This window comes from Wolffia australiana, chromosome 4 (assembly GCF_029677425.1).
Source record: "Wolffia australiana isolate 7733 chromosome 4, ASM2967742v1".
Lineage (NCBI taxonomy): Eukaryota > Viridiplantae > Streptophyta > Magnoliopsida > Alismatales > Araceae > Wolffia > Wolffia australiana.
In genome coordinates this window covers 382,411-393,799 of record NC_135838.1, presented here as the reverse complement: position 1 = coordinate 393,799, position 11,389 = coordinate 382,411, and the positions used below count along the sequence as shown (strand labels likewise).

Sequence of the window (11,389 nt, the reverse complement as noted above, 5' to 3'; positions counted from 1 at the left end):
TTTCACATCCTATAAAAAACTAGTCCTGATGCCTATGTTGTCGACATTCTATTGCACTAGGGAGTCGGTTCTCTTTCAAACCTAATCCCTCATTTGGGCAAACTCGAGATCTGTAAGGACCCTCAAATCACAACCTTTTTTAACAAAAAATGATGCATGTACCAATACCCTCCCTATCAAGCCCGTCTCTAATTTTGAGAGTCCTTGTAGGTCCTCCAAGTGTTTAGGACTCCAACGTCCTGGAAGTCCTAGTTCAATGGAAAGATCGACCCAAATCAGACGAAACGAAGCTTCAGTAAACTGATTTCCTTGACCAATCTCCTCGTCTTCTATGAGATTTCTATTTTTTAGTTTGATAAAGAACCATAAAAAACAAATAATTCAACTCAACCATGACAATCAAAGTGTATAATGTTCCGAGGTGAAGCACTCAAGTACACAGAGGAGCATATGATTAATACCCCAATGAATGACCCAAAAATCACCCAATGCAATATTTATCATCATTATCTTTGATTCTGAACTTCACAATGGCTCAAGGACGAAGGTGAATAAATGCTGTCAACAACCCCACAGTTAATTACATTGGCTCTAATTCTATCACAGTTCTATCAAAATCATTGACTCAATAATGAAGACATAGAGATCACCGCCATCAACCTATAAGACACCTCAAACAACTACTATTGGTACCATTCAAATTTTAATCTGATTGAGTATGGATTTTTTTAGAGAGTGCGACCTGTATCTTAAGCCACACATACCCCACATCATCAACAAGACTTCGCTATGCTTATGTTCCATTATGCATTGATCTTGCCAAAAGTGCATGCTATGAGGACTAATTTTGGGGAACATTAACACTTTTCATGTAATATGATCAAGTACATCCTTGTGGGAGTTCCCCCTAGATAATTTCAGAAGGGCACCCCCTACATCCACAGCATTTACGCATGTTTTCCAACCCACCCATAAAGGAGGAGCTTGTTGAGTCCTCAATCCACCATAAGTGACACCTTGCTCGTGACCCCTATCAGTTTATCATCTTTGATGAAGTCATAGGAGTTGATGTACTTTGTGCAGTAACCACCAACTTCCTTTGTCATGTAATGCCCAAAACCACCCACCACATAGGGTCATGATATGTGGTTTACTCTTTCAATATCCCAATGGTTGGGTTTAAACATGAGGAACTTTGGTTGACTTTTGGCATTTTCCTAGTGACATATCTCTTTTCCCTTCTTTCTTCATCTATTCATAGTGGTGTTATTTTCTCTTCACAATTTTCTTCCTTGTTTATAAACAATGCAATCATGCAATAAAGTCGTAACTCCATCTGTATCAATTTAACATTTAATCGTAATATACTATTACTCTTGAGTCACTAACGGTTATCACCTCATGCTTCATCTGAAGATGAGAGAGACAGAGAGAGAAGAAAAATATAGAGGCACGAATAAAAGAGAGAGAGAGAGAGAGAAGATGATGGGAAAGAATAAGAATAATAAGAGGAGGACACAGAGAGGGAGAGAGGTAGGGAAGAAGGAGAGAGAGACAGAGAGAGACATTAAGAAGAAGAGGAAGAGCTAGAGGGGAAGAAAGAGAGAGATGGAGGGAGAGAAAAAGAAGAAGAGGAAGAGAGCAAGAGGGAGAAAGAAAGGCAGAGAGAGAGGAGAAGAAGAAGAAGAGGAAGAAGAAGAAGAAGAAGAAGAGGAAGAGAGCGAGAGGGAGACAGAGAGGCATCAGAAGAAGAGAGACATGGAGAGAGAGAGAAAAAGATGGAGATTGGGAGCAAGAGACAAAGAGAGAGAGGGGAAAAAGAGAGATGGAGAGAGAGAAAGATGGAGATTGGGAGCAAGAGACAAAGAGAGAGAGGGGAAAAAAGAGAGATGGAGAGAGAGAAAGGTGCAGGTAGGAATGAAGAAGAGTCAGCAACTCACGAGTACCTGATCAGCAACCCCATGGACCAATATGAATTCTAATACATAGTAGCTAGCAAAAATAAAACACATACCCCATATATTCGTTACGAGATTAGGGGCCGTGATTCAATATATGATTAAATATAGACAGGATTAAACATAGATAGGAATATATATTGATAGAATGTAATGGCTAGAATTCAAGATGATATGGATGTTATCTGTTACAACAGCTATGATCATAACAGAAACGTTAACTATTTAAATAGCTATTATAATCTATATAAATATGAACCAATGTAATGACCATTGTGCGGGATATAGTACAACGATATATATATATAAACACGCCTTCTTGTATCGATCGTTTTACGCTTCTTCTTCACCTCAATCCTCTTGTTACATTATCATTCCTTTAGTTAAGTTGTGTTGTTCAGCTCCTCGAGAGCTCACTCTCTTCCTCGAGTTCCTCGGTAAAGCCTGCAACTCAACATAGAGAGTGGGAAAGATGAAAAGAGAGAAGAAGAAGCAGAAAAAGCGAGAGCAAGCGCAGGCGGAGAGGAAGAAAGAGAGAGAGAGAGAGAGAGAGAGAGAGAGAGAGAGAGAGAGAGAGAGAGAGTGAGAAAGATGAAAAGAGAAAAGAAGAAGAAGAAGAAAAAGAAAAAGCGAGAGCACCACTAAAGCGAGTTAAAAATGTCTAAAACAATCCTGGTATGCAATTTAAAATGTAATACAATTTGAATAGAGATAAAATCATAAAAAACAGCAATAAAAAATAACATAATTACTAAAAGATGAAAAGAGAGAAGAAGAAGAAGAAGAAGAAGAAGAAGAAGAAGAAGAAGAAAAAGAAAAAGCGAGAGCAAGCGCAGGCGGAGAGGAAGAAAGAGAGAGAGAGAGAGAGAGAGAGAGAGAGAGAGAGAGAGGTGTAGAGAGTGAGAAAGATGAAAAGAGAGGAGAAGAAGAAGAAGAAGAAGAAGAAGAAGAGAAGAAGAAGAAGAAGAAAAAGAAAAAGCGATAGCAAGCGCAGGCGGAGAGGGAGAGAGAGAGAGGGAGAGGGGGAGAGAGAGAGAGAGAGAGAGGTGTAGAGAGTGAGAAAGATGAAAAGGGAGAAGAAGAAGAAGAAAAAAAAGCGAGCGCAAGAGCGGGGGAAGAGGGAGAGAGAGAGAGAGGTAGAGAGTGAGAAAGATGAAAAGAGAGAACAAGAAGAAGCGAGAGCTATAGCGGCGGAGAGAGAGAGAGAGAGAGAGAGAGAGAGAGACGAAAGAGAAGAAGAAGAAGAAGAAGAAGAAGAAGAAAAAGAAGAAAAAGAAGAAGCGGGAGCAACAGCGGCGGAGAGAGAGACACAAAGAGAGAGAGAGAGACGAAAAGAGAAAAGAAGAAGAAGCGAGAGCAAGAGGGGGAGAGAGAGAGAGAGAGACAAAGAAAGAGAGAAAGAGAGAGCGAGCCACAGAGAAAGAGAGAGAGAGAGAGAGAGAGAGAGAGAGAGAGAGAGAGAGAGAGAGAGAGAGAGAGAGAATCCCCTTGGCACCCGGAAGCAGCCTAAATCAGCCAGCTCCAAATTTAGATAACATCAGAAGAAGCACCCCCCGATCAAAACCCCCCATCCCCCCCCTCTCCTCTCTCTCTCTCCCCCTCCTTCCTCTTTCTCCCCACCACCACCACCACCACCCCCGCTCTCCAAACCATGTCCTGCTGCGGCGGCGACGACGACGCCGACGACCCCTACCCGCCTCCCCCGCACCCCTCCGCCGCCCAGGCCACCCGCCAACCCCAAAGTCAACCCCCCTCCCCTCCCCTTCCTCTCTTTCCTCCTCGCGTTGACCCAGCTCTCTTTCTCACTCTTTCCTTGCTGCTGTTTCAGGCGGCTACGCGGACCCGAGGGGACCCAACCCGGGCCGGCCCGGCGCGCCCCCGCCCAAGGCTCTGCCCATCGAGACCCCCGCCGTGGCCCTGGCCGAGCTCGACCGCCTGACCGGCGGGTTCGGCCCCGGCGCCCTGGTCGGGGAAGGCTCCTACGGCCGAGTGTACCTCGCCGTCCTCCCCTCCGGCCAACGCGCCGCCATCAAGCGCCTCGACCCCTCCGTCTCCCAAGACTCCGACGCTGATTTCTCCGCCCAGGTCTCTCTCTCTCTCTTTCTCTCCTCTTTCTCTCTGTCAGTCTCTCTCTCTGTCTCTCCCCCTCTCTCTCTGTCTCTCCGTATCTCTCTCTCTCGCTCTCTCTCCCTCTCTCTGTATCTCTGTATCTCCCTATCTCTCTCTGTCTCTCTGTATCTCCCTCTCTCTGTATCTCTGTATCTCTGTATCTCCCTCTCTGTCTCTCTGTCTCTCTGTCTTTCTGTATCTCCCTCTCTCCCTCTCTGTCTCTCTGTATCTCTCGCTCTCTCTCTCTCTCTCTCTGTATCTCCCTCTCTTTCTCTCCCTCTCCCTCTCTCTCTCTCCCTTTCTCTGTATCTCCCTCTCTATCTCTCTGTCTCTCTGTATATCTGTATCTCCCTCTCTCTCCCTCTGTCTCGCTGTATCTCCCTCTATCTCTCTCTCTCTCTCTCTCTCTCTGTCTCTCCCTCTCTCTCTTTTCTGGCCCAAACACAACAATACAAGAACGAAGAAGGAATAACAAGTTTTCGTCTCTCTCTCTCTCTCGTGGCCCAAACCCAACAATACAAGAAGGAACAAAGAAAAACAACGAGTTTTTGACGAGTTTTTTCGTCTCTCTATCTCTGTTTATATCTGTCTCTCTCGGTCTCTCTCTCTCTATCTCTCTCTCTCTCTCTGTGTCTATCTCTTTCTCTATCTCTCTCCCTCTCTCTATCTTCTTTCCTATATCTCTTTCTCTCGGTCTCTCTCTGTCACTCTCTCTCTATCTCTCTGTCTCTCTCTCTCTCTGTCCCTCCCTCTCTTTCTATCTCTATCTCTATCTCTATATTCTCTCCCAAAACCAATTGTACAAGAATGAAGAAGGAAATACAAGGAGATATTGACGAGTTTTTTTGGTCTCTCTGGCTGGGCAGCTGTCGGCAGTGTCCCGGCTGAAGAGCGAGTTCTTCGTGGAGCTCATCGGCTACTGCCTCGAGCAGGGCAATCGCATCCTCCTCTACCAGTTCGCCACCCGCGGCTCTCTCCACGACGTCCTCCACGGTACCCCTTTACGTTGCATGCCAACACCAGAATCTTCAACGACCCTTGTTGACGTTGACCGTATTGTTGACTTGGTATCATTGACTGTTGACGTCAACGCCAACTTTTGCTAAATTTGAGTTATAATTGTCAACATCAAGCACCCTCGTTGATGTTAGCATCGATGTTTGGCGACTTTAAAGTGGTTGATGACGACGACGAGGGGATTTCGCGCCTAAGTAGGGTTCTGCATACGTCAACCGTCGTGTCATCTGCCCTCGATGCAGTTGACGGGGTTTGGAACATTTGCAGTTGACGGTGACGTTGATGGGATTACTGTTGACGGATGACGGGGTGCCATAGACTCAGTTGACGTCTTCTGGTCAACCATAGTGTTTGTTATATTTTAGTTCAAAACCAACAATCAGATCAACGTCACTGTCATTGACCCTTGTTATCGTCGACGATGAGGTTGGCACTTGTCCATGTTGACTCTATCATTGACTGAACGTCAACAACTAATCATTCTCATAGTTGAATTTTGGTTGAGTATGGTCAACATCAACCATTACGGAAAGTTGACAAATATTTTAGCCCATGGGATGGCTGACATAGACGTTGACGATGACACTGTCAAAGTCAGAGGTCAATGTCACACAGGTCAACGTCATCCGGAGGACGTTTTGCCTTCTTGATTGGTCTGGTTGCAGGCAGGAAAGGGGTGCAAGGGGCAGAGCCGGGGCCGGTACTGAGCTGGAGCGAGCGGGTGAAGATCGCTTATGGCGCGGCGCGAGGGCTCGAATTTTTGCATGAGAAGGTCCAGCCGCCGGTGGTGCACAGGGACGTCAGGTCCAGCAATGTCCTCCTCTTTGACGACTTCAACGCCAAGATCGCTGACTTCAACCTCAGCAGCCAGTCCCCTGACTCTTCGGCCCGACTCCACTCTACCCGCGTCCTCGGCACCTTCGGTTACCATGCCCCAGAGTAAGTTTAACTGACCCTGGTTTATGTCAAAGTCAAAGTCAAAGTTAGTCAGCTCCTCAATGGTCAAAGATATGTAGGTATGCGATGACCGGGCAGTTGACCCAGAAGAGCGATGTGTACAGTTTTGGGGTGGTGCTTCTTGAGTTGCTCACTGGCAGGAAGCCCGTTGACCATACCATGCCCAAAGGGCAGCAGAGTCTGGTCACATGGGTGAGTCTAGATCATCTCTCTTAAATAATTCCTTCCGTATATTTTATTATTAAATTTTAGTCTTTTTCATCTGAAAGATAACTAGTTCCAATATCTGAACAATTATTCCCCGGGTTATCTCGAAAAAATAACTCCTCCCAATCTCAGAATATTTATTTGTTTTCTTGCTGATATACAAAAATAACTCCTTCCAATATTAGCAAAGTCATTCCCTGGCTCACCTAGAGAAAAAATTATATTCATACTAGAAATTTAAAATGTTTATTTATTTTCTTTCGCTTCAACAAAATAACTCCTTTCAATATCGTGAAACTTTAGAATAAATCCTCCAATTTAAGAATATCCATGTATTTTCCTGCTCGCCTCCAAAAATAACTCCTTCCGATTCCAGAATATTCATCTACAAAAAAACGCTTAATTTGAGAGTAATTTTTCATTCTCTTGCTCCTCTGCATGCTGAATGACTCCTTCCAAAATCTGAAAAGTTGTTCCCTGGCTCATCTCGAAGATAAACGCATCCCCAGAGTTCAGAATACTTATTTTCGTTCTTGCTCATCTGCAAATTAAGTCCTTCCGACATCATCAAAGCTATTCTCCCAATCTCAGAATATAAATTGATTATCTTGCCCATCTCCAAAATAACCATTTCCACTATCAGCTCACCTCGAAGAAAAATGAACATCCATCATTCGACTGATCTCAAGAGTAACTCCCCCCCAGAATCAGAAAAATCTGTTCTCTGGCTCACATTGAAAGATCTCCTCCCAAGATCAAAGCCAATTATCTATGGCCCATAAAGCTCATCTCCTGTCTTGATCTTTGAAGGCAACGCCCAGACTGAGCGAGGACAAGGTGAAGCAGTGCGTTGACCCCAAACTAAACAACGAGTTCCCTCCAAAGGCTGTCGCCAAGGTACATACTTTGACTAAACCACAGAAAAAAACCCATTTTTTATGGGTTCTAGCATAACCCAGTGAACAATTCTTTTTATTTTCCTTCTTTTTTTCTATTTTTTCCCCTTGAATGATCTGACGAATCAAGTCCTTGTCTTGTTTCAGATGGCAGCGGTGGCGGCCTTGTGTGTGCAGTATGAATCAGATTTCCGGCCCAACATGTCCATTGTGGTGAAGGCTCTGCAACCCCTTCTCAGCTCCAGACCTGCGCAGGAGCATCACGCCTGAGCTTACCTCTTCTTCTCTGCTTGTCTTTTATTACACCCATCAGGAATTTTATTGATGCAAAGAACACCCTTGGTGTTTCTTTCTTAATCAGTTAATCTACTACCCTTCACTCCCTTGTTTCCCCAACCAAAAAAAAAAAGGAAACTACCCTTCACTTTTATTTCACCCATCAGGAATTTTAATGCTGTAAAGAACACACTTGGCTTTTCTTTCTTAATCAGTTAATCTACTACCCTTCACTCCCTTGTTTCCCCAAAAAAAAGACTACCCTTCACTTTTATTGCAACCATCAGGAATTTTAATGCTGTAAAGAACGACCTTGGCTTTTCTTTCTTAATCAGTTAATCCACTAGCCTTCACTCCCTTGCTTCCCCCCCAAAAAAAAGAAACTACCCTTCACTTCTATTTCACCCATCAGGAATTTTATTGATGTAAAGAACACCCTTGGCTTTTATTTCATCAACAGTTAAACTACTACCCTTCACTCCTTTGTTTCCCAAAAAAAAGAAAAGAAACTACCCCTCACTCCAAAGAAATTAATGTTCTGCTTTTCCGAAGATTAGATTCTTGTCCAAATGGGCATTCTTTTATCATCCTATCATGGGTTGATCAACCGTTAGTGTCAGTTTAATCGAGATCTGTCACGTGGCAAGCCCCAATTGGAGCATATGTCGATCATAGTCGATCAATTAATTTTAAGTTTGTACTTTGGGTAGCATTAAAGAAAGAAACGGTGGGGGGAATTAAGTTCATTTGGTTTTACCTGGCTTGCGTGTTCTGAACGACAATCTCGGCCGTCCGACGTTTAACGGCGAACGGCTAAGACTCAGCCACGTGTACCCTGCGCACGACCGAATCTTGATTCTCTTTGCGTCATCACGTAGCCGTTAAGTCCGACGTGTCCGCAACCACTTCCCCCGGTAACTTCACAGCGAAACACCCGATCCATGAATTCCCCCGGTAAATTCACCTGGTATTAACGAAATAAAGGGTCGGAGTTTATTTTTAAATTTGTTTTCCTAGCTTGCCAGTAGTGTTTGCCTTTTCATACTGGACATTCTGATGCCCAGTATCCGGATAAAAGAAGAGGATTTTAGAGTATCAGACGGATATAGATAATTTGGTCAAAGACGGATATAGATAATTTCTTACTTTATCCATTAAATATATTGGAATTTAATATACAGACGGATGTCTGTACATTGAATTCCAATATATTTTATGGATAAAGTAAGAAAAAAATCTAAATCTGTACATTGAATTCCAATATGTTTTATGGATAAAGTAAGAAAAAATCTACATCTGTACATTGAATTCCAATATCTTTTATGGATAAAGTAGAAAAAAACATTTAATAAAATATTTGGTGTAAGTTACTTATTGAATTTTGAATCCTATCTCCCAACAAGATTCGCCATGTGGGCTAGTGGGAGCTTCAAGTTCGCACGGCTGTGAGCTTTCCCTGATTTTCTAAAAAACGCAAAACAAAATACCTTTTGAGATGCAAAATTACCATAAAAGGAGCCTCATAAACCAAAAAACTTAAAAAAATCAAGATATAACAACAATTAGGTCCCAATTAGGCAGTTTCCTATTATACACATTAAAATTTCTTAACTGAGCTATTGGAAAATACCCGATCCGCATATCGGTAAAGATGAGTGTCATCACGGATCGAAAGGCCAAGAATCGGCCACGTGTACACTCGCCGGCCCAGGCGGCCTTCTTTCGGCGTCGGATAGCCGTTGGGCGTGACGTGTCTCCCACTCCGCAGTATCTTCACCGCGAAGGACCAGACCGCCCGCCCGCCCTTCATAACGGCCACCCTCCTCCTCGTCTTCCTATTATTCGTCTTCTTCCTCCTCCGACGGCGGCGGAGGCGGCGAAGAATCCCGACCGCCGCCTCGCAACGGCGGCGTAACGCGAGCTCGGCCGATCATCTTCTTCTCTGTCTTCTTCTTCTTGGGGGGGGGGGGGGCGGCGGCGGCGGCGGAGGGCCGGCCCCGACCGGCGGAGCGGATGAAGGTGTGAGCTCGGTTGGGGCGGCGATGGCGGTGGCGGCGGCGGCGGGGGGGAAGAGGCAGCCGGTGCTTCTCAGCGGCGGGCCGCGGCGGGCGACGTGCGCGGAGGTGGCCGGCGGCACGGCGGCAGACTTGGCGGCGGTGTGCTGCTGCTGCCCGTGCGGGATTCTCAGCCTGCTCGTTCTCGCCGTCGTCAAGCTTCCGGCGGAGATGTGCCGGCGGGCCTGTCGGCGGCGGCGGCGCAAGGCGATCAAGAAGAAGGGGCTGCTCGCCGGCGGCGAGATCGCCGCCGCCGGCGAGGACGCAGGCGCGGCGGTCGTCGGCGGCGAGGTGCGGCTGTGGGCGGCGGAGGAGTCTCCGGCGGCGGAGGTCTCCGAGATGGATCGCGAGATGTTGGCGCATTTCTACGGCGCCGGCTTCTGGCGCAGCCCGTCGCAGAGGGAGGATTGAGTTCATCCGAGAATTCAGTTCGTCGATCGATCTTGCGTCGCCTCTTTCGTTCTCTGGTACGTCTTTCCTCGCGAGGAAGGAGTTCTTCTGCGGAGATTTGAACGGTTTCGTTGGAAGTTTCTTCGGTCGATTCGGATCTGAACGACGCTGCGATGATATTTGATTGTTCGGATCTGAGCAACGTTGAAGAGTTGTTTGATTCTTCGGATCTGAACGACGCTGCGATGATATTTGATTGTTCGGATCTGAGCAACGTTGAAGAGTTGTTTGATTCTTCGGATCTGAACGACGCTGCGAAGATCTTTGATTGTTTCGATCTGAGCGACATTGAAGAGTTCTCTGATTCTTCGGATCGGAACGATACTGCGAAGATCTTCGATTGCTCGGATCTGAGCGATATTGGAAACTACTTTTGATTCTTCGGATCTGAACGACGCTGCGATGATCTTTGATTGTTTGGATCTGAACGACATTGAAAAGTTCTTTGATTCTTCAGTTCTGAACGAAGCTGTGAAGATCTTTGATTCTTCAGATGTGAACCATGCGCGGAGATCTTTGATTGTTCGGATTCGAAGGACGTTGAAAACTTCTTCGATTCTTCAGATCTGAACGACGCTGCGAAGATCTTTGAGTGTTCGAATCTGAACGACATTGAAGAGTTCTTTGATTCTTCGTATCTGAACGACATTGAAGAGTTCTTTGATTCTTCGGATCTGAACGACATTGAAAGGTTCCTTAATTATCCGGATCTGAGCGAGATCGAAGTATGCTTATATCAGTCGAATCTAAAGGACGATGAAAACTTCTCTTCCGATCGATCAGATCTGAAGGAATCACTGGGAAGATCAGATCTGAAAGACGTTGAAGGTTTTCCTCGGATCAATTAAATTTGAACGACCTTGAAAAGAAATAATCTTCGATCGATCAATGTTGAATAGTCATCTGAACGATGTCGAACAGCTTCCTTGACTAATCTGATCTGAATGACGTCGAATTTCTTTCTGTCTCAGATGACTCGGATTTCGACGATATCGAAAAGTTTCTCGATCAATCGGATCTGAGAGATATGGAAAAATTCCTCCATCAATTGGATTCAAACGACACTGAAATCTTCCTCAGATCAATGAGATCTGAATGAGGTTTAAAAAAAATCGCGCATCAATCAGGTTTGAAAGAAAGAGAAATCAAAATTCTTCGATCAATCGGATCTAAACGACATTGAAAATTCCTCGAACGTAATTTAAAATTGCGGAAATTGCACGCTGGATCATAAGATCTCTTCCGGAAGAGCAAGATCATCAAACTCCGAGGAATTTAATCAATCCTCGTTATCGAAAATCGCGATTAACCCAAAAAAAGATCAAATCAATGGCAAATGAGCCGTTTAATTCTGAATATGGTTGAAATGGGGAATGAATAGGTATTGAGAAATTTGAAAGTGTGAACAAATTTAATTTAAATCGAATTTTAACAAACTTTCCCGAATAAAACTAGACGTTTGATG

General features: G+C 44.9%; 2 protein-coding genes across 2 annotated transcripts; both read left to right on the top strand.

Moving 5' to 3' along the window:
- The first annotated feature begins 3,308 nt into the window (after positions 1-3,308).
- On the top strand, positions 3,309-7,574 carry LOC144702572 (putative protein kinase At2g41970). The gene is made up of 7 exons (XM_078574614.1): positions 3,309-3,700; positions 3,787-4,043; positions 4,934-5,060; positions 5,750-6,023; positions 6,101-6,233; positions 7,059-7,145; positions 7,292-7,574. The coding sequence occupies exons 1-7, from the start codon at positions 3,610-3,612 to the stop codon at positions 7,412-7,414; spliced, it is 1,092 nt and encodes a 363-aa protein (XP_078430740.1). The 5' UTR covers positions 3,309-3,609; the 3' UTR covers positions 7,415-7,574.
- Positions 7,575-9,169: 1,595 nt separating this feature from the next.
- LOC144702695 (uncharacterized) lies at positions 9,170-10,125 on the top strand. The gene has a single exon (XM_078574696.1). The coding sequence runs from the start codon at positions 9,463-9,465 to the stop codon at positions 9,883-9,885; it is 423 nt and encodes a 140-aa protein (XP_078430822.1). The 5' UTR covers positions 9,170-9,462; the 3' UTR covers positions 9,886-10,125.
- The last annotated feature ends 1,264 nt before the right edge of the window (positions 10,126-11,389 follow it).